The sequence below is a fragment of the Protopterus annectens genome, chromosome 6.part0 (assembly GCF_019279795.1).
Source record: "Protopterus annectens isolate FY-2018-M chromosome 6.part0, PAN1.0, whole genome shotgun sequence".
NCBI lineage: Eukaryota > Metazoa > Chordata > Ceratodontiformes > Protopteridae > Protopterus > Protopterus annectens.
Window position 1 is genome coordinate 979,888,214 of NC_056737.1, and position 24,802 is coordinate 979,913,015.

At 38.9% G+C, this 24,802-nt stretch overlaps 1 protein-coding gene across 1 annotated transcript in view; it reads right to left on the reverse strand.

The window, feature by feature from the left end:
- SEL1L (SEL1L adaptor subunit of ERAD E3 ubiquitin ligase) overlaps positions 1–24,802 on the reverse strand; it is a 579,007-nt gene that overhangs the window by 73,843 nt on the left and 480,362 nt on the right. The window contains exon 16 of the mRNA XM_044074620.1: positions 23,276–23,424. Coding sequence (XP_043930555.1) covers positions 23,276–23,424 — 149 coding nt within the window. The remainder of the gene's footprint in view (positions 1–23,275; positions 23,425–24,802) is intronic.

Sequence of the window (24,802 nt, forward strand, 5' to 3'; positions counted from 1 at the left end):
CAAAAAGCTCCAACTACTCTCTGTCTCATATCGCCTACTTAGGGGCAATCTCTGCTTGACTTACAAAGCCATGTCTGACTCAGTTCTGTTAGAAATGCTACATCTAAAGAAATCCCAATCCCTCTGCACCACATGCTCCAGAGACCTCAACCTCATTACCACAATCAACAGAATGTGCTGGAAGGACAGGTTCATAAGCCAGAGACTGCCCATGCTATGGAACAGACTTCCCATACATGTCAAACAGAGGACCTCACTGGCCCTCTTCAAGAAAAATCTTGACGAGTGGGTGGGAAATAGAAAATTCACCCTGGGGATCACTCCAATGGCTCTAGTTGACAGAGGCACTGGGAACTAAGGTTGGGTGGCACGATGCCAGGGTAATCTTATGGGCTAGGCTTGTAAAGGCTCCAGGGCCATTAGCCTAGTACACACCTATGAAAACTGAACAAGAACTCTGGTAGGTACAAATGGTACAGAATGTTGTTACAGTTAGACAGTGAATTCACTGTGTTATACAGAGCAACAATTCTCTGCAAAATGTAGAACCTCCTTTACATATCAGGTGGGTAACCCCATAAGCCTTTCTAATGACAGCAGGAAAAGAATGGGTAACATTGATCTTACTCCCCAGCGGGCTCCCTTGTGTTCTTATAATTTATTCGTTTTCTTCATTATTTGTCTTTCTGCTCTCCAATCAGAATTAATTGTTTAGTTCCTTATACTATGGATACTGCATTTTTTCCTTAAAGGCACAGTTACTGCCATGACACTGGATGTGAGCATGGTTGCTGCCATGACAAAGGATGTGAGCACGGTTACTGCCATGACACTGGATGTGAGCATGGTTGCTGTCATCACACTGGATCTGAGCACGGCTGCTGTCATCACACTGGATGTGAACACGGTTGCTGTCATCACACTGGATGTGAGCACGGTTACTGCCATGACACTGGATGCGAGCACAGTTACTGCCATCACACTGGATGCGAGCACGGTTACTGCCATCACACTGGATGTGAGCACGGTTGCTGTCATCACACTGGATGTGAGCACGGTTGCTGTCATCACACTGGATGTGTGCACGATTACTGCCATCACACTGGATGTGTGCACGATTACTGCCATCACACTGGATGTGTGCACGGTTACTGCCATCACACTGGATGTGAGCACGGTTGCTGTTATTACACTGGATGTGAGCACGGTTATGATCATCACACTGGATGTGAGCACGGTTACGATCACACTGGATGTGAGCACGGTTGCTGCCATTACACTGGAAGTGAGCACGGTTGCTATCACATTAGATGTGAGCACAGTTACTGCCATCTCACTGGATGTGAGCACGGTTACTGCCATGACACTGGATGTGAGCACGGTTGCTGCCATCACACTGGATGTGAATCCTATTTATTTACTTCATAATCAGGTACGTCGTTTGGACCAACATGACCCTTTTTAGTCATAACCCAGACCATAATGTGACAAAACATTTGAATGATTTCATAACGTATGTACACTCCTGCTAAAGTGAATCATAGATGACAAATTACAGAGGGTTTTGATCATAATAGTTATAAATAATGCAGAACGTTCTTTACAGAGATTTTGTGAGTGAATCTTATTTGCAAAATGATGGAGAATGTTTTGCTGAGACATTGATCTTGTCTAAAAGACTTAAAAGCTCTTTGTGCACCCTTTATTACTGTATATTTGCATCAGATAGTTATGTAACTATAGTCTGGATTTTACACTCATGTGCACGACTATTTATTCAAAGCTGCCTCCCTAGTTTAATTTGAAAAAAGTTCTCAAAGAGGAGGGGGCATGGTACATAGCCTCCTAGACTGCCACTTCTTATCCCAATTGGGTCAAAAGGAGGCCTCTACCTACCTTTAATTGCTGTATACACAGAAAGTGCCTTACATACCGAGTAACACCACTGTTTACACTTAATATGCATAATGTGTTTATAATTCTCCTAACGATGGACTGTACTGAAAACATTAGTCAAATCCAGGTAAGCAATGTGGGCAATCAATCCCTCATCCAGTGTTACTGTTACTTCAAATTTAGTAGTCACTAACTTTCAAAAAACTATATTGGCATTGGTGAAGCAGAAACTGATGATTTAGGTCACATCAGCTGCATACATGCTAGGAAATGCTCAATGCTAAATAACTTCCACAGCTGAAAAATTCCCTCAGGTTTCTAAAATCAATAAAAGGGATACAGCTTCTGTTAAAAAAAAAAAAATGCAAGGCCAAACCAGAGAATCAAACAATATTGCAGAAATACCTTTAGAGTTGCAAATACCTTTTCCATCACTTTTGCATTACAGCTGTTTCTACTATATTGCTGAAACTGCTGGAGAACATCCCACCTCATTTTATACTGCTTTACTTGAATCTAATTTAACACTATAGCAAATTTAAAAAAGCAACAACTCCAGTGGTTAAAGTCATCCCCAACATCACAATCTTCTGCTGAGACCTTTTCAACTTCCAAAAATCAACATCGAACCAGTGACCTGCCTGCAACTAAAGGAACATATTGTTAGAAAAGCATCCTTCCAGTAGACTTGCTAGAAAAAGTTGTGACTCACCTCAAGCATGAACCTCTCTATCCCCCCCCCCCCCCCGCTTATTCTACCTCGGAGATTTTTAGTGGAAAACCAGTGAGGGGGACAGCAATATTCCCCTGTATACCAGACTGCCCCCTACCCTCATCTTTGTTGGTCTCCATCTAGTACAGCTGTTGTGGCTCTGTTTGTAAAATCACTTTAACACTCCCATTTCTGCATGCTCCTTCTGCCTCACTGCACGGTAATGCAAACTACATTTTGGACAATTTCTTAACAGAACCCGATTACTACTGCATTCTGTACTAACCCTGTGCATGGAATAATTATAGGTAAGCGTGTTGTCTTTCTGCTCTTACTATCTAACCAATGTATTAATATGTTTCTAACAGCCTCTTTTCTAGGATTCAGATGTAGCAGCCGACTGCTTGATTTACATAAAGCACAGTTACTGGCTAGTATAGTTAAGTGTTAATAATCTGAATGAGCTCTGGTCAAGAAAAGAGCCAGATCACTGCATGGAGTTTTAGTACTTAACATTTAAGCTGCTTATGCCAAAGCAGTTAAAACATATGCACTGCTTAGATTTCACATTACAGATTGTATTTGGGAACAGAGTGTGGGAAATGACTGACATTCTAGTGGTCCTGCTAAAAACTCCAGAGACTCTCATCTCAGTAATCCCAAACTTGCACACCAAGACAAATCTCTTGTTAGCTGCTTTTTTCCAGTTTAAAAGCTGTAAAACACAACTCCATAACAGTGAAATATGTACGATGGGAAAACACTGCATAATGTACCTGAACAACACAGTATAAAGGAACAGTACTCTCTCCACCTACTCTGACAACCAAACATTCCTCAATTTAACTTGTCTCTCTGTCTACTGAACGGACAGATGTCCTGCAGATTCCTGGCGAGCAAGTGCTATGAAAAACTCACTACCTAAATAACTTTCATAACTGAAATTCTCTCGTTTCTAAAGCAATGAAAGGAAGACCTCTTAAGTTAGAACTAATGCAAGGCAATAACAGAGACTCAAATGAAAAGTCCAGAAGTATCTTTACAGATGCAAACACTTTTTCCATCACTTCTGCATTAGGGTAATCTCTACTGTGTGGCTGAAACTACTGCAGGGCCCTGTCCCCACAACACATAACTTTATACTGCTTTAGTTAAATCTAATTTAACATTTTAGCAGAGCAAAATCTCCCCTAGTGAAAGCCACTCTCAGCCACAATCTTCTGCTGAGACATTTCCAGCCTTCCATAAACAATACTGAAACAGTGGCCGACCTCCAACTTAAGGGAACACTCTGTTAATCTGGTAGAATTGTTAGAACTCAGACAAATGCTGCTCCCATAAAAAATAAAATCTGTGATTCACCTCAAACAGTCCAAGCAACAAGAATTTATTTTTCTCTCTCTGCCCATTCTACCTCAAAGATTGTTTTTGGTGAAAGACCATCTGAGGGGAGTACCTTTCCATTACACTAGCTTACCCCCAAATCACACCCAATCCCACCTTCTCTAGATTTTAAAACGAGCCATCCCATAGCACACTAGAAGCAATCATATGCACATATCCTAACAGTATTTCCACTTAAGCATTAAACAGCAACACAGGCTCAACTTATTGCTCCGTTCCCTATACTGACTCCTCCCTTAAAGTTTACACCCACTGACTCCTCTCCTAATGACTCCATTTTTCATTTTCTCCTCCCAATTCTAAAATCCTTGTTCAAACTATAGTAGCTACCTTAAGTATATAACCTGTTTCAAATCAATACCACCACTACATATTCAAAAATATTACTTAAAATAAATTCCTCTCAAATACAATATTCAACTCCCACAGCACAGCAACCACTCCATCAATTATATATATGTTTATAAATCAACACGACAATGCCCCAGAACCATCAATTATATACATATTTATAAACCAACACGACAATTTATTTTATTTATTTATTTATTTATTTTACATTTGTTAACCAGGCTAGTCTAAATGGATACATGTCCATTTTCAGTAGAGGCCCGGGGAGATGAGCTCCGATGAAACAATAACAAAAATTACAAAGTAACAAAATCATAATAAAAATTGATGCAAACAAGGTACAATGATTTTACAGTAGTGAGACTAATCTAAGAGGTTAGAAGTTGATAACATATAGCAACAAGTGCAGGTATAAGTTGTGTCATTCAAATACAGTTTTAATACACTGTATACAGAGAAGGCAGCTGATGATATATATATATATATATATATAGATTATATACGTGTAAATATGCAGGTATAAGTAGTATCATTCCCATGCACTTTTAATACATACTATATAGAGGAGAGGGCAGCTGATGATATATATATATATATATATATATAGATTATATACGTGTAAATATGCAGGTATAAGTAGTATCATTCCCATGCACTTTTAATACATAGGAGGAGAGGGCAGCTGATGAGATATATATATATATATATATAGATTATATACGTGTAAATATGCAGGTATAAGTAGTATCATTCCCATGCACTTTTAATACATACTATATAGAGGAGAGGGCAGCTGATGATATATATATATATATATATATAGATTATATACGTGTAAATATGCAGGTATAAGTAGTATCATTCCCATGCACTTTTAATACATAGGAGGAGAGGGCAGCTGATGAGATATATATATATATATATATAGATTATATACGTGTAAATATGCAGGTATAAGTAGTATCATTCCCATGCACTTTTAATACATACTATATAGAGGAGAGGGCAGCTGATGATATATATATATATATATATAGATTATATACGTGTAAATATGCAGGTATAAGTAGTATCATTCCCATGCACTTTTAATACATACTATATAGAGGAGAGGGCAGCTGATGAGATATATATATATATATATAGATTATATATGTGTAAATATGCAGGTATAAGTAGCATCATTCCCATGCACTTTTAATACATACTATATAGAGGAGAGGGCAGCTGATGAGATATATATATATATATATAGATTATATACGTGTAAATATGCAGGTATAAGTAGTATCATTCCCATGCACTTTTAATACATACTATATAGAGGAGAGGGCAGCTGATGAGATATATATATATATATATATATAGATTATATACGTGTAAATATGCAGGTATAAGTAGTATCATTCCCATGCACTTTTAATACATACTATATAGAGGAGAGGGCAGCTGATGATATATATATATATATATATATATAGATTATATACGTGTAAATATGCAGGTATAAGTAGTATCATTCCCATGCACTTTTAATACATACTATATAGAGGAGAGGGCAGCTGATGATATATATATATATATATATATAGATTATATACGTGTAAATATGCAGGTATAAGTAGTATCATTCCCATGCACTTTTAATACATAGGAGGAGAGGGCAGCTGATGAGATATATATATATATATATATAGATTATATACGTGTAAATATGCAGGTATAAGTAGTATCATTCCCATGCACTTTTAATACATACTATATAGAGGAGAGGGCAGCTGATGATATATATATATATATATATATATAGATTATATACGTGTAAATATGCAGGTATAAGTAGTATCATTCCCATGCACTTTTAATACATACTATATAGAGGAGAGGGCAGCTGATGAGATATATATATATATATATAGATTATATATGTGTAAATATGCAGGTATAAGTAGCATCATTCCCATGCACTTTTAATACATACTATATAGAGGAGAGGGCAGCTGATGAGATATATATATATATATATAGATTATATACGTGTAAATATGCAGGTATAAGTAGTATCATTCCCATGCACTTTTAATACATACTATATAGAGGAGAGGGCAGCTGATGAGATATATATATATATATATATATAGATTATATACGTGTAAATATGCAGGTATAAGTAGTATCATTCCCATGCACTTTTAATACATACTATATAGAGGAGAGGGCAGCTGATGATATATATATATATATATATATATATATATATATAGATTATATACGTGTAAATATGCAGGTATAAGTAGTATCATTCCCATGCACTTTTAATACATACTATATAGAGGAGAGGGCAGCTGATGATATATATATATATATATATATATATATATATATATATATATAGATTATATACGTGTAAATATGCAGGTATAAGTAGCATCATTCCCATGCACTTTTAATACATACTATACAGAGGAGAGGGCAGCTGATGAGATATATATATATATATATATATAGATTATATACGTGTAAATATGCAGGTATAAATAGTATCATTCCCATGCACTTTTAATACATAGGAGGAGAGGGCAGCTGATGAGATATATATATATATATATATAGATTATATACTTGTAAATATGCAGGTATAAGTAGTATCATTCCCATGCACTTTTAATACATAGGAGGAGAGGGCAGCTGATGAGATATATATATATATATATATATATAGATTATATACGTGTAAATATGCAGGTATAAGTAGTATCATTCCCATGCACTTTTAATACATACTATATAGAGGAGAGGGCAGCTGATGAGATATATATATATATATATATATAGATTATATACGTGTAAATATGCAGGTATAAGTAGTATCATTCCCATGCACTTTTAATACATACTATATAGAGGAGAGGGCAGCTGATGAGATATATATATATATATATATAGATTATATACGTGTAAATATGCAGGTATAAGTAGTATCATTCCCATGCACTTTTAATACATACTATATAGAGGAGAGGGCAGCTGATGAGATATATATATATATATATATATATATATATATATAGATTATATACGTGTAAATATGCAGGTATAAGTAGTATCATTCCCATGCACTTTTAATACATACTATATAGAGGAGAGGGCAGCTGATGATATATATATATATATATATAGATTATATACGTAAATATGCAGGTATAAGTAGTATCATTCCCATGCACTTTTAATACATACTATATAGAGGAGAGGGCAGCTGATGAGATATATATATATATATATATATATATATATATATATAGATTATATACGTGTAAATATGCAGGTATAAGTAGTATCATTCCCATGCACTTTTAATACATAGGAGGAGAGGGCAGCTGATGAGATATATATATATATATATATATATATATATAGATTATATACGTGTAAATATGCAGGTATAAGTAGTATCATTCCCATGCACTTTTAATACATACTATATAGAGGAGAGGGCAGCTGATGAGATATATATATATATATATAGATTATATACGTGTAAATATGCAGGTATAAGTAGTATCATTCCCATGCACTTTTAATACATACTATATAGAGGAGAGGGCAGCTGATGAGATATATATATATATATATATAGATTATATACGTGTAAATATGCAGGTATAAGTAGCATCATTCCCATGCACTTTTAATACATACTATATAGAGGAGAGGGCAGCTGATGATATATATATATATATATATATATATATATAGATTATATACGTGTAAATATGCAGGTATAAGTAGTATCATTCCCATGCACTTTTAATACATACTATATAGAGGAGAGGGCAGCTGATGAGATATATATATATATAGATTATATACGTGTAAATATGCAGGTATAAGTAGTATCATTCCCATGCACTTTTAATACATACTATATAGAGGAGAGGGCAGCTGATGATATATATATATATATATATATATATATATATATATATATATATATATATAGATTATATACGTGTAAATATGCAGGTATAAGTAGCATCATTCCCATGCACTTTTAATGCATACTATACAGAGGAGAGGGCAGCTGATGAGATATATATATATATATATATATAGATTATATACGTGTAAATATGCAGGTATAAGTAGCATCATTCCCATGCACTTTTAATAGATACTATATAGAGGAGAGGGCAGCTGATGAGATATATATATATATATATAGATTATATACGTGTAAATATGCAGGTATAAGTAGTATCATTCCCATGCACTTTTAATACATAGTATACAGAGGAGAGGGCAGATAATTATATGCTCTTGCTATGTACCTATGGTATTTACATTAGTAAGGTAGAACAGGATGTAAGTACTAGTATATAAAAGTAGAAAGTTAGTTGTACTTAAAAAAAGGGTGGATTACAGAGAAGGGGAGGGTAGGCTGAACCTATTAGCAGGGCTAGTTGATCAGTCAGGTTCAGTGCAGGGGCACAACCAGTGTGATTTGAGGAAAGGTTTTAGTTTGGTTTTGAAAAGTGATATAGACGGTAGTGAGGAGAGTTCGCTGGGGAGAAGGTTCCAGGATTTTACAACAAAATTGGAGAAGAGAGAGTTTCCAGCCCTGTTGTTTGATTTACAAATATTGACAAGATGTTTGTGAGATGAATGCAAGGTTTTCAAATTTTTGTAGGGGGTAATAAGGGTAGATAGTATAGGGGTATTTGTTGGATGGCGAAGGGTTTTATGGACAATAGTCAGTTGGTGGAATTTAATCAGATTTTGTAGTCCCAGCCATCCTAGCTGTTTTAGATTAGAACAGTGGTGGGTTCTAAAGGGGTTACATGTAGCAAATCTGGCTATGTTATTGTAGGCGGTTTCCATTTTATTCAGGTTGTTTTTGGATAGATTTGTATAGACAGGTGAGACATAGAGGAGAGTAGAGATTAGATGGGTATGAGCAATAGTTATTCTAGCTGCTGGAGAGAGGAAGTGTTTTATCCTATAAAGAGAGCCTAGTTTTCTATTAACAGTTTTTATAGTGGTGTCGAAGGTAAGGTTATCTATGGTGATACCTAGTAGCTTGGTGGTAGCATCCGGGGATATGAGAGTACCATTAATGGATGTGATTATGAAATCTATCAGGGGAGATTTGTAAGTTGGGGTAAAAGGGAGGAGCTTAGTTTTTTGGGGGTTCAGAAGGAGACAGCGTTGTGTGAACCAGAGGTCAACTGTGTTAAACACTTTTTGAGAAAGGGAGTTAAGTTCAGATATCGATGTGGCTGAGCATATCAGTGTGGAATCATCTGCATATTGTATGCATGTTGATTGAGGGATATCTAGATGAAGGTCATTGATAAATATAGAAAACAGGAGAGGTCCTAATATGGACCCTTGAGGGACACCAAGGTTAATGGGGAAGTTGGTTGATAAAGTGTTGTGTCAGAGTACTGCCTGTTGTCGGTTATCTAAATAGGACTGGAACCATTTTATTGCTAGTGGCACTGGTGATAGGGATTTGAGGATATTTAGAAGTATCTGGTGATTAACCATATTGAAAGCCTTTGACAGATCTATAAATAGTGCAGAGGAAAGCAAATTGAGGTTATGGTTTTTATTAATGCAGTCAAGTAAAGGGCAGGAGGGCAGTAGTAGTGCTGTGTGAAGGTCTGAAACCATGCTGGCAGTTGGAAAGTAAATTATTTTGGATTAGGTGGTCTAGCAATTGTTTGTGGATGCATTTTTCCATGAGCTTACCTAAGGGAGAAGGTAGAGCTATAGGACAGTAATTGGAGAATTCAGTACAGTTTCCACCCTTGTGAAGGGGAATAATATGAGATATCTTCCAGATTTTGGGAATGTTTCCTTCACTGATGGTTCTATTAATGAGAATGGAAATGGGATAGGCAATGGATTTGGCTGCTACTTAAAGGTATTCAGCAGGTAATTGGTCTGTTGAAAGAGAACATGGTTTTAGTTTTTGAAGAAGGCTAAGAATATATGTAGTTGGGACTGGTTGGAAGAGAAATGGAGGGGGTGGAATAGTATTAGATTTGGGTAAAGTTAAGTTCTGAGTTGATAACGGACTAGCAAGAGTTTGAATGGCTTCAGTAAAAAAGGAATTAAAGGCATTGGCAGTTTGTATGGGATTATCCTGGTCAGTGCCTTGTGGGTTTGGTGTGGTGGATTGACCTGGGTGTAGTAATTGGTTAATACTTGTCCAGAACGTTTGTAATTTATTATGGTGCTCATGCTGGAATTGTAGGTAGTAGTTTTTTGTCAGGCAGTATAGCTTGTTTAGTTTTATTTCTTAGTTGTCTGAATTTTTGTTGGTCTACATGGCTTTTGGTTAAGCGGTATTTAGCCCAATGCTTGTTTCCGAGATTAACTTGTTGCTTGGTTTCTTTTGAGAGCCAAGGGGCAGGTTTAGATTTCATTCTTATAGAGCGGATTGGTGCATGGTGGTCTAGTATGGTTAGGAATTTAGAACTAAAGTGATTAACAGCTTCATCCAGTGAGAGGTGTTTCAAGGGGGACCAGTTACATGCTCTAAGTTCTTTTTGGAAGAGATCAGGGTTAAAGGTTTTTTGGTTCTAATATTCTTGATAATTGTTGGAGTGGGTAGACTGGTTTTACGCCTGATGAAATAGGTAAGTGAGTGATCACTAATGTCATCAGGGAAGGTTCCAGCTTCGTAGGTTTGGGCATGGTTATTGATAAGTATCCAAGTGAGTGATCACTAATGTCATCAGGGAGGGTTCAAGCTTCGTAGGTTTGGGCATGGTTATTGATAAGTATCCAAGTGAGTGATCACTAATGTCATCAGGGAGGGTTCAAGCTTCGTAGGTTTGGGCATGGTTATTGATAAGTATCCAAGTGAGTGATCACTAATGTCATCAGGGAGGGTTCCAGCTTCGTAGGTTTGGGCATGGTTATTTATGAGTATCCAACCTAAGGTACTTTCCTTCTTATTAGGCTTGCTAATCCTGGTGGGGGAGTTGATGGTTTGCTTAAAGCCAAATAGGTTAATATGGGTGGTAGGGTGGGTAATGCTACAGATTTTCCAATCGATATTTAAATCTCCTAGGATTATGGTTTCTTGGGGTAAGTTTGGAGATAATCAACAGAGGGTATTTTCAACAGTGGTAGCATTGTTAGCATGTGGAAGATAGATACAGATTATATAGATGGATTTGAATCTGTTAAGTTGTAGCTTGGTAATAAGAATTTCAGCATTAGAGTCTTGGGGTGGTTTGTAGTCATAGGTAGTAATCTGTAGTCTTGACTTAAATAGGATAGCTATTCCACCTCCCTTTTTAGCTGCTCTATCTAGCTGTAAGATATTATAACCAGGTGGGATAATTTAATTGTCTTTAGTGACAGGTTTTAACCATGTTTCTGTTAAGCAAAGTATGTCAAAAGAGTAGATATCCAGGAGAGCATGAAGTTGTGCAGTCTTATTATTTATGCTACATATACTGAGGTGTGCTAATAAGAGTGAGTTTGAAGGCTTGGTGAGGGAATGAACAGAAGAAGTGCTGGGGTTGAGGAGGTGAGTGGTAGTTGAAATTGTTGGGCCTGGGTTAGGGTGAATGTCTCCATCATGTAAAGATAGAAGTAGTATTTGTAGTCTAGGATTTTGGAATTTTTTATATAGATTAAGGGATTTCCTGGGGTTGTGAGAAGTATATCTAATGTGGACTGTCCTATAGTATTTTGCTAGTAGATAGCTGGGTGTAGATGTAGTGTTAAAATGGTTAGAGAAGATAAGTAGAGGAGGAGAGGTAGTTAGCTTATTGGGGTAGTGAAGGTGTGGATGTAGTGGGTGTTCATAAGAGGTTAATAAGTAGGCTATTATTAAAGGTGGTATAAGTAGGAGTATGAGTAACCTTTGTAAGTGGATTGGGGAGTGTAGCTTATACATTTGGATGGGTAAGTTATTAGGTTCCTGCTATAGTCACAGGGTTATACTTGGTGTGGAGAGATGTAGGTGGTAGGTGTGGTGGGTGAAGATAGGGACTGGTATGTGAAAAGAGGGAGTTGGAGTTGGTTGGCCAGTGGAGATGGACTATGTGATTGGTCGTAGGAGGAAGGGGTGTGGTTAGGTAGTATAAGAGTGGGAACTCTGGGGGTGGGTGGGAATTGGGGGTAGGGTAGGGGAGCAGAGTGTGCCCGCAGGATGAACGGAGTGGGTAGACCCAAGGAAAGAAAGAGGGCAGGGCAGACAGTGTGAAAACTATCAGTATGGTGAAGGTAAGTGCAGAGGGTGGTAATTAGGCTGGTTAGAGGGGTGCTTAGGGACTGTGTTGAGGGGAGTGAGGTGAAAATCAGGGGTACGTAGGACTATTAACAAGCAGTTAGAGAAAAGAACGTGAAAGGACTAGTTATGGTGAAAGAGATTGTGTGAGGAAGAGAGGTTATAGGTGGGTAAAGACTGCCATCTAGTGGCCAAATTAATTATGTGGAGTGAGGAATCACTGTACGAGGTAGAAAGATATAAGGAAAGGATGAAATGGGATAAGGTAGGTATGGGGGCTTTGGCTGCAGGCTTCTCAGGCCGGGTCCTATACTAGCTCCTACTAAGTGGTAGAACAACTTTGCATTCAAAATAAAGTAGGATTAATTCCATGTAACATACTTTCTTTAGTTTCTTTCCTGTCACTTCAGGGAGAAGGTAGGACTTTCCTGTTGAGGGGAGTAAGTCAATCTGGGAATAAATAGAGTCTGTGACTGTTCTTGGTTGTCCAGGAGGGCAGGGCCAGTAGACAAAGCAGGTTAGGTAGACAGGCAGAAAAAAGGAAGTATGGGATAGCGAGCCAGGAACGCACAGCAGCCACGAGCAGGTCCAGGGGTTTAAAGATCAAGAACCATCAATTATATACATGTTTATAAACAAGCACGAGAATGCTCCAGAACCATCAATTATATACATGTTTATAAATCAACATGACGATGCTCCAAAACCTAGTACTGATAACATTACTATCAATTTCATCCATAACATCTTATCGCTCCAACATGCACCTTAAACTCAGTCCCACTAAATCCACTCATTCTTACATCTCATCCCAACACATGCACAAATCAGCAACAATTTCTCCTTACCTCTATACATGGACAGATGTCACCTTTTCAGATTAATATAACTCAACAAGTCACACACTTGCCGTACACCTCTTTTGCTCAACTGACCAAGGTATAAATAGCTGCCTAGCAAACATACCGCAACATAATCTATCCTCTGCAGTGGGGACAAACACCTTAATCCAGGTCCTAACCAAAATTCCACCCGTTTACATATTAACTCCAGTGTAGAAAAAAATATGGCCAACACATGGCAAGACAACCCAGCTAAAGCTTATTAACATCAAAGCAAGAAACATATGCTAAAATACAGACCTTCATGCATGAGTTTCACATTACACATCTCATCTGCTATCAGTAACTGAGACCTGGTTAAAACCATAAATATAACAGTATAGCATTATATGAAAGAATACAAAAGAAAAAGTGGAGCAGTGACCCTACTTTTCTCCAGTTCACTACAATAACCACTACTCACACTACATCCCCCAATTTAATAATGCTGAACTGCTTATTACCTTCGTTAAACTACAAACACATAAAAGCATCTGATTCGTACCATATACATTCCCCCAGAAAACTACCCCTTTATGGAAAATATATCCCCCAGAAACTATAATCCTGGGAGATTTCAACAATGACTGGGACTCAGCAATCGCAGACATGCATGACTTCCAAAATAAATGCACACTGGTCAACAGGTTAATTTGAGCTCTCCCAGTGTGAAAACAGAAATTATAAAAAAGGCCCAGTGAAACTGTCAGTTTGGGTAAAATTCAATTACTGGCTGGGAACTGCACTGCCTGGATGTCAACAAAGAAGTATGGAGAACCTGAGAAAAATTAACCAGAAAAGAACAGAAAACTCTGGGTGGGAATCCTGCAGCTGTTCAGCAAAAAGGAAGTTTAAGTTTCAGCTTTGGTATAGGAGACAGCTTCCAGTAATGTAGAGGAATAAAATAATCAAATGAACTCAGACATGTTTAAAATAAATGAACCACTGAAGGAATGCACCAACCCAAATAGCAAAAGATTGGAAAACAGAGGCAGACTTAACACTTATAAAATTCTGTATGGTTATTGTTATTCGCCTTAAGGATAAGGATCTATATCTTAAATCCCAATCTTTCCTTATTTCTTCAGCTTCCACCCTGTTTCATCATCATCCCTTTCCACTTTGAATTGTAGCTTTCTGCTTGTGTGTATAGTAGCCTTAACTATCTAGCTCTGAAATATTTCTTCAGATCAGGAAATCCCAAACCAACTTGTTCTAATGGAAGGAACAAATTATCCTACACGACTCTTGCCGTCTTCCCATCCCAGATAAAACTGTTCAACTCTTAAGTGCTATGCACATCTCCTCTGATTGATAAAAATATGACTGATCTATATATAAAATTAATGGGACTAAACGTTTTTACTGCTTTTATCTTGCTATCCATAAAACAGTGATTCCAATTTCTCAGTTTTTGTATTATCTTTTGTTTAATCATTTCCCACATATCCTTAGTTGCCATAACAGAATCCCTTTCATTTTATCATGTCCCCATAAATATGGGTATTGCTGAACCAATTCTTGCGTGCGTACATAGTTTACAGCTATTGCCTTTGTTTTATCTTCATTAATTTTGTATCCCTAAAAGACTTGAAACTGCCTCAGAATGTTCAACACTGAAATGTCATTTTCTGGTTTCATCAGGTACAAAATACCATCTGCAAATAAAGCCAACTTTTCTTGATTACCAGACCAACTATATCCTAGAATTTCTGAGTCCCTTATTTTCTTTGGCAGTGGTTCTAAATATAAACAACAAGAAGGAAAGAGGACACTCCTGCCTGTTTCCGCTGCTCAAACAGAACTTATCAGAGAAGAACCCCCCAATTTAATTTTTACCTCCAATCCCTCATATATCCTCCTAATCAATCTTATAATTTTTATCAGGGAATACAAAACTGCTTCCATTGCCCTGCTCATAAAATCCCAGCTTAGTCTGTCAAATGCTTTCTCTGCATCAAGACCCACCAACAACAGTGGTATTTTCTTACACTCTGCTTCCCTCCGGATTATCATCAGTGTTCTGTTAATTTTGTCAAATGTTTGTCTCCCCTCCACAAAACCACACTGATCCATATCTATCTATTTTGGCATCACCTTTGACAATCGCCATTGTACCCATAAGCACTTTACAATCATGGTTTAGTACTGAAATGGACCTGTATGAAAGCTGGATCTGATGGGTCTTGACCCTCTTTAGGTATTACAGCTACCACCGCTTTCTTCCAGGATGGTAGTACTTCTCCTCCTCTTAAGATACTGTTAAACAAAACATTCCAGATCTTTATCACTTTCTTCCCTCATAGCTTCCAAACTTCCTAGGAAACTATCTGTTCCTGGAGATATTCCTGTATACTGGTTATACATCACCATTTTTATCTCATCTTCTATCCTGTTAGTAATTGATCCTCATCTACCTCTAACCTTGGCATATTTTAATTCTTCCATAAACATTTCCATTTGAACTTTTTCTTGATTTTCACATTTCCTTGCTTTATATAGATTTTCATAAAATTTCCAAAACATTTCTAATACCTGTACGTGATCTCTGGTTATCTTCCTTGTTATAGGCTCCCTGAGATTGACAACAACCCTTTCTACTTTCTGTTGCATGAATCATTGCTAAAAGCTTTTGTGCTCTGGAGTTATCAAAATCTTAACAACAATCTTTCTAAACCCATGAATATTACCAAGGTAGTCCCTTCATTTCTCTTTTGCACTACACAGTTTTGGTTTGTTTTTGTGAGATTCCCCTATTCTGCAATACTTTAAGTGAAGCACCAACATCTTTAAGGTGGCTGGTTTCTTTTCAGACAAGGTGTGTTTCAACAGAGGAACCAGCAGGAGTGTCTTCTTTACCATTTGTTGTCTGCTTTATATCTAGAGCCATTGGTAAAGAAAATAAAGCAGTCAAAACTTCAAGGATAAAATTAGTAAGGCAATGAAAAAAGTTAGCTTTACTGGCAGATATTCTTTTGTACTTGATAAATTCATGATAGAACATTCAGGTCCTGAGAAACATTTTGAGATGGTTCCATATCATTTCAGGATATAAAATTAACGAAGATAAAACAAAGGCTATAGTGGTCAACTAAGAGTCAACACACAAACTTGTTCAGCAATATCCATATGCATGGGGACATAAAGTATTTAAGAGCATGAATTAAAAAGGATTCTGTTTGGATAACTAAGGATAAGTGGGAATAAACTAAACAAAAGTTAATACAAAAAAAAAAAAAAAAAAAAAAAGAAAATGGAAGCTCCTGATTAAGGATATGATAATAAGATACAAGCAGTGAAAACATTTCCAGTCCCTCTAGTTTTATATACAGGTCAGGCATATTTTATCAACCAAAGAAGAATATGTGGACAATAATAAAGAGTTAAAGGAATTTATTTGGGAGGGAAGAGGGCATGAGTTAATTGGGACAACTTGATTCTTCTCACAGAACAAGGTGGTTTGGAATGACCTCATTTGAATGGATATTTTAGAGCTATGCAGTAAAAGCTTATAAACGTAACACAAGCAAAACATTATAAACCAAAGTGGAACAGGGTGATGATGAAACACAGAGGAAGTGCAACAAATAAGGAGACTGTAGAGCACTGGGAGATTGATGGCTTGATTCAAGGTAAATTCAGAAACAACTTTAGGCATGAATGATGGGTTACTGCATAACACAAGTCTGTCCATCTGCAAAATCAGATGGGGTTGAGCCCTACGACCAACAGTTGTACAAAATATTATATTCATAAAGTAGCAGAACTTATTTAAGACCTACACCACCTCACAGTAAATTTTAAGTTTTGAAGTTAAAATTTTAATGACAACCACAAACACGTCTAGGTCCTAGTCCTTATCTATAACTTCTGACGAAAAGTAATTTTTCTCACAAAAAATGACATTTTTAAGGGATTTTCCAATAGGAAATCCTGATTAAACGTATACGTTTTCAGGTAAAATCTTTAGTGAGAACAATTAAAGACACTAATCGTAGTCTTAATTATATTATTTTGACAGAATAAGTAAATTTTTTTTCACAAAAAATTAACCAATGAAAGGTTATTCCTAGTGAGGTACTTATCTACTCCGCCATTGTGAAACACAATCCAACCACTGATCACTCAAAGTCTGGAGGAAGAGCGCACTTTGACAGCAAGAAAGTTCTGAAGGTCTGGCAGCCTGACCACTGATGTTAAACCACTCTTCTCCAGCTATACAGTGGTTAGGGTGCATGGAAGGTGCCCTACAGGATTGGAAGCTGACCAGCTCAGTGGTTAGGGTGCATGGAAGGTGCTCTACTTTGGAAGCTGACCAGCTCAGTGGTTAGGGTGCATGGAAGGTGCCCTACAGGTTTGGAAGCTGACCAGCTCAGTGGTTAGGGTGCATGGAAGGTGCCCTACAGGTTTGGAAGCTGGCCAGCTGATATATCCTGTGAAGGACATAACCGATATACCTCAGGCAACTACAACAATCATGTAATGATGAACATCTCATCTTTATGAAAATCATTTCATAATACTACAGACTTATTACATCCACTCTTTTCAGACCAGTTTTTAAAACTCAGAATGCAGGACAGAGTTATTATGAAAGACATTAACTGTGAACATCAAACTGGAAACACTCTGACTGCGGAGAAAGCCAGTAAGAGATGACCTTACTTGCATTGTCACAGTTTACCAGTTAGTGCAAACTTGGTATCACAAGTTTCCTGTTAAAGTAATACATCTTGTTATGTTGGTTTATACCAGTTAATGCAACCACTATATCAAAAGGTTTTCTGTTAAATTAGATCATTACAGCATGGTTTTCATTTGATTCATCAAATCAGTATATGTTTCAAATTAAGATAACTTACAACTTCAGTATTAAAGCTACACTCCAACCTTGTAGCTAAAAGGGATGAAGTCCCAAATGCTATCCAGAAGATTTGATTAGAGGCATATATGTTGGAAGATACAAGGGGGTGGGGGGTGACAGTGAGCAACCAGTGCTGCATCTCCCACCCTGGTGGAGGGAGGTAGACCTGACTCATGGCTTGGGTGACACCTAGGGAAAGCACTGGGTGGAAGAGAGGTAGATCTGGCTCATGGCTTGGGTGACACCAAGGGAGAGCACTGGGTGGAAGGGAGATAGATCTGGCTCATGGCTTGGGTGACACCTAAATCAAGCACTGGGTGGGAGGGAGGTGGATCTGGCTCATGGCTTCAGTGACACCTAGGGAAAACTCTGGGTGCAGCATCAATGGAGAAAGCTTGCTAGGTGTGCATTCCCAATGGTGTGTTGCACTGACTAGGGAAAATGTGTGGATGTATACTTCTCCCCATGGAAAGCAACTTGCAGAGGACCTCAACAATGGTGGTGGTGGTGTGGGGACTGATCTTCCTGATGAACTGACATCATTTCCTTCCACCCATCTCTGTATTCTAATGGAGAGGGGAATGAAGATGGTAAGCCAATACCAAGGAACAAATTGGACTGACAGCTCTTGCCCGGAGAATGGGTAGGCTTGGTTTCCATCCTGGAAGGAGACCTTAGTGTGTGCCTTGAGAAAGACAATGAACATGATGCAAGATACTACCGCATTTCAAAAGAGTCCCAGCATACAGCATGCCAAGATGGGGAGTGGTGAATTTTATTAGTGGCCCAGCTCCTGCCTCTGAGACCCAGCATATAGCATGCAAAGATGGGGACTGGTGAATCTTATTAGTAGCCCAGTTCCTGCCTCTGGTGCAGGATTGAGGATTGAATAAGTCAACTGTGTGTAGGTAGTGTAGCCACTGGGTCAGCTGAGTGTGGTAGGGGTTGGGGGGCAATTAAATCTGCACTGAAATATCTACTTTAGAGGACAGTGTTACTATGGTAGCAAATACCCAAATTAGGAGTCAGCATATTGTATTAATTCATTATATGCACTGGGTGGGCTTTTGTAATACACAGACAAATTAATCTGTATTCCTGTTTAAAAAGTTACATACATTTTTAGCAAATGTTTTGGAACTTCTGGTGCATCTTTTCTTGCTTACTTCATCCTTCATGACTTAGTCATAGCTCTGCTTTCCTTTCCCATTCCTTTTGTTCTGCTCTCTCATCTTCTTCCCATCACATTTTGCTAGTTTTGAAACAGTTGAAAAAAAGCACGACTCTTAGAACACTTTTATTCAGTGGGAAGATGAAAATATTCTCTCCTGGTCTATGTTGTTTTGCCTTGCTAGAGGGTACAGGAAACCTTTGAATAGTTTTTTTTTATTAGCTAGGCTTGTAGTGGTTTGCAGATTACCTAGTACTCACCTATGAACCTGTTATTCCCCAAAGCTGCCTAGTACTCACCTATGAACCTGTTATTCCCCAAAGCTGCCTAGTACTCACCTATGAACCTGTTATACCCCAAAGCTGCCTAGTACTCACCTATGAACCTGTTACTCCCCAAAGCTGCCTAGTACTCACCTATGAACCTGTTATTCCCCAAAGCTGCCTAGTACTCACCTATGAACCTGTTACTCCCCAAAGCTGCCTAGTACTCACCTATGAACCTGTTACTCCCCAAAGCTGCCTAGTACTCACCTATGAACCTGTTATTCCCCAAAGCTGCCTAGTACTCACCTATGAACCTGTTACTCCCCAAAGCTGCCTAGTACTCACCTATGAACCTGTTATTCCCCAAAGCTGCCTAGTACTCACCTATGAACCTGTTATTCCCCAAAGCTGCCTAGTACTCACCTATGAACCTGTTATTCCCCAAAGCTGCCTAGTACTCACCTATGAACCTGTTATTCCCCAAAGCTGCCTAGTACTCACCTATGAACCTGTTACTCCCCAAAGCTGCCTAGTACTCACCTATGAACCTGTTATTCCCCAAAGCTGCCTAGTACTCACCTATGAACCTGTTATTCCCCAAAGCTGCCTAGTACTCACCTATGAACCTGTTATTCCCCAAAGCTGCCTAGTACTCACCTATGAACCTGTTATTCCCCAAAGCTGCCTAGTACTCACCTATGAACCTGTTATTCCCCAAAGCTGCCTAGTACTCACCTATGAACCTGTTACTCCCCAAAGCTGCCTAGTACTCACCTATGAACCTGTTATACCCCAAAGCTGCCTAGTACTCACCTATGAACCTGTTACTCCCCAAAGCTGCCTAGTACTCACCTATGAACCTGTTATTCCCCAAAGCTGCCTAGTACTCACCTATGAACCTGTTACTCCCCAAAGCTGCCTAGTACTCACCTATGAACCTGTTACTCCCCAAAGCTGCCTAGTACTCACCTATGAACCTGTTATTCCCCAAAGCTGCCTAGTACTCACCTATGAACCTGTTACTCCCCAAAGCTGCCTAGTACTCACCTATGAACCTGTTATTCCCCAAAGCTGCCTAGTACTCACCTATGAACCTGTTATTCCCCAAAGCTGCCTAGTACTCACCTATGAACCTGTTATTCCCCAAAGCTGCCTAGTACTCACCTATGAACCTGTTATTCCCCAAAGCTGCCTAGTACTCACCTATGAACCTGTTATTCCCCAAAGCTGCCTAGTACTCACCTATGAACCTGTTACTCCCCAAAGCTGCCTAGTACTCACCTATGAACCTGTTATTCCCCAAAGCTGCCTAGTACTCACCTATGAACCTGTTATTCCCCAAAGCTGCCTAGTACTCACCTATGAACCTGTTACTCCCCAAAGCTGCCTAGTACTCACCTATGAACCTGTTACTCCCCAAAGCTGCCTAGTACTCACCTATGAACCTGTTATTCCCCAAAGCTGCCTAGTACTCACCTATGAACCTGTTATTCCCCAAAGCTGCCTAGTACTCACCTATGAACCTGTTATTCCCCAAAGCTGCCTAGTACTCACCTATGAACCTGTTATTCCCCAAAGCTGCCTAGTACTCACCTATGAACCTGTTACTCCCCAAAGCTGCCTAGTACTCACCTATGAACCTGTTATTCCCCAAAGCTGCCTAGTACTCACCTATGAACCTGTTATTCCCCAAAGCTGCCTAGTACTCACCTATGAACCTGTTATTCCCCAAAGCTGCCTAGTACTCACCTATGAACCTGTTATTCCCCAAAGCTGCCTAGTACTCACCTATGAACCTGTTATTCCCCAAAGCTGCCTAGTACTCACCTATGAACCTGTTATTCCCCAAAGCTGCCTAGTACTCACCTATGAACCTGTTATTCCCCAAAGCTGCCTAGTACTCACCTATGAACCTGTTATTCCCCAAAGCTGCCTAGTACTCACCTATGAACCTGTTATTCCCCAAAGCTGCCTAGTACTCACCTATGAACCTGTTATTCCCCAAAGCTGCCTAGTACTCACCTATGAACCTGTTATTCCCCAAAGCTGCCTAGTACTCACCTATGAACCTGTTATTCCCCAAAGCTGCCTAGTACTCACCTATGAACCTGTTACTCCCCAAAGCTGCCTAGTACTCACCTATGAACCTGTTATTCCCCAAAGCTGCCTAGTACTCACCTATGAACCTGTTATTCCCCAAAGCTGCCTAGTACTCACCTATGAACCTGTTATTCCCCAAAGCTGCCTAGTACTCACCTATGAACCTGTTATTCCCCAAAGCTGCCTAGTACTCACCTATGAACCTGTTACTCCCCAAAGCTGCCTAGTACTCACCTATGAACCTGTTATTCCCCAAAGCTGCCTAGTACTCACCTATGAACCTGTTATTCCCCAAAGCTGCCTAGTACTCACCTATGAACCTGTTATTCCCCAAAGCTGCCTAGTACTCACCTATGAACCTGTTATTCCCCAAAGCTGCCTAGTACTCACCTATGAACCTGTTATTCCCCAAAGCTGCCTAGTACTCACCTATGAACCTGTTATTCCCCAAAGCTGCCTAGTACTCACCTATGAACCTGTTATTCCCCAAAGCTGCCTAGTACTCACCTATGAACCTGTTATTCCCCAAAGCTGCCTAGTACTCACCTATGAACCTGTTATTCCCCAAAGCTGCCTAGTACTCACTTATGAACCTGTTACTCCCCAAAGCTGCCTAGTACTCACCTATGAACCTGTTACTCCCCAAAGCTGCCTAGTACTCACCTATGAACCTGTTATTCCCCAAAGCTGCCTAGTACTCACCTATGAACCTGTTATTCCCCAAAGCTGCCTAGTACTCACCTATGAACCTGTTATTCCCCAAAGCTGCCTAGTACTCACCTATGAACCTGTTACTCCCCAAAGCTGCCTAGTACTCACCTATGAACCTGTTATTCCCCAAAGCTGCCTAGTACTCACCTATGAACCTGTTATTCCCCAAAGCTGCCTAGTACTCACCTATGAACCTGTTATTCCCCAAAGCTGCCTAGTACTCACCTATGAACCTGTTATTCCCCAAAGCTGCCTAGTACTCACCTATGAACCTGTTATTCCCCAAAGCTGCCTAGTACTCACCTATGAACCTGTTACTCCCCAAAGCTGCCTAGTACTCACCTATGAACCTGTTATTCCACAAAGCATTACAACACATTAAAAATAAAAAAAGACATGAAGTAATTTATGTACGTACTTTAAACTTTTAAGATATTGTCAACATAAAATACCAAAAAATATATATATGTGCACACATAATGAAAAACAGGCTAAAGTTTCAGTCCATGATCTGCTCATGGCAATCACACTTCTTGAAAGTCAGTCGACTGTAATCCTCACAATCAAATCCCAGGAGCAGGCTGAATTCAAGCTGTATGTTGCACAAATGATGGATCGCCACTTCAGCATGCTGTATTAAAGAAGTAACGTGAGACTGTCCTTACCTCCACAGCAGTGTGACAAGATCGCATCACCCCAGTACCTGTGGCATGCATCTGAGCCAAGTTGTAAAAAGCCAGGATGTGGCCAGACTGAGAGGCTAAGTTAAAATACTTGAGGGCCTGCTTGTAGTCCCGTTTCACACCAATGCCATCTGTAACACACAAAACAAGCAGAAGATAAGTACTCAATGGGGCTTAAGCAAGCAGCTCAACAACAAGGCAGTTAATGTCTTGAATAGCAGAATGTCAAGTCTCTTCAGAGTCACATGGTCGGAGCCTAAGAACTATCTTCATTGCCACTACACACCTCAGATGATTTCGGACTCTACACATGCTTTCTTGTCGCTACATTTCATGTCTGTGGCCACTACGTCAGTCTTTATACTAATAATTTAGGATCCACTACCTTTACAAAGATCATTTCTCATTTTTCATCTTTGGAAAACCCAAGTGACTAATGTAGAGCTTAGTTATGAAAAACTCCTCTCCTACTGGAGGGATCTGTATGAGAGGGATGACAGGAAAATAAACTAGATTTAACGATTATTTAAAGCTTACAGCAGGCCAAAATCTAAAGTTATGCAAAGGAATGCTCAGGTCCATAAAAGTGGACAAGTTAATTCTGGAAGCCATAGGGCTTTCTCATTCATGTGACAGTCTGCACTGACTCATCCATTCACCTATTAACTAATTAATCCTCATCCAAGGTCACAGGGGACCCGAAGTCTATCCTAGTATTCAGAACGTACAAAGCAGAACACACACATGCATGCACAGACACACATGCAGACTGTATGCACATGTAATGGTTAGGTACAAAGCAGAGAAAACACATGTATGCACAGACAAACATGCACACTGTATGCACATGTAATGGTTAGGTACAAAGCAGAGAAAACACATGCATGCACAGACACACATGCACACTGTATGCATATGTAATGGTTAGGTACAAAGCAGAGAACACACACATGCACTCACAGACACACACGCACACTGTATGCACATGTAACGGTTAGGTACAAAGCACAGAACACACATGCATGCACAGATACACATGCACACTGTATGCACATGTAACGGTTAGGTACAAAGCACAGAACACACATGCATGCACAGACACACGCACACTGTATGCACATGTAATGGTTAGGTACAAAGCATAGAACACACACATGCATGCACAGACACACATGCATACTGTATGCACATGTAATGGTTAGGTACAAAGCAGAGAACACACACATGCATTCACAGACACACATGCACACTGTATGCACATGTAACGGTTAAAGTACAGTTGCTCAAGTCCTACGTACCTGTAACAATAGATATTTAAATTCCTCACTGTCTCAGTGGCATTTTAGGTTATCTGCCAAGTAACCCAGTACTGGCCAGCTTTCAAAAGTCCAGACTGCCTTCTCTCTCTGCTCCTCTGATATTTGATTGGCTAAGCATATCCTGAGAGGGAAGTCTTCAGCTGTCACAGGAACTGAGAGTTCAGAATTTTTCACTTCCACAAAGAAGGAA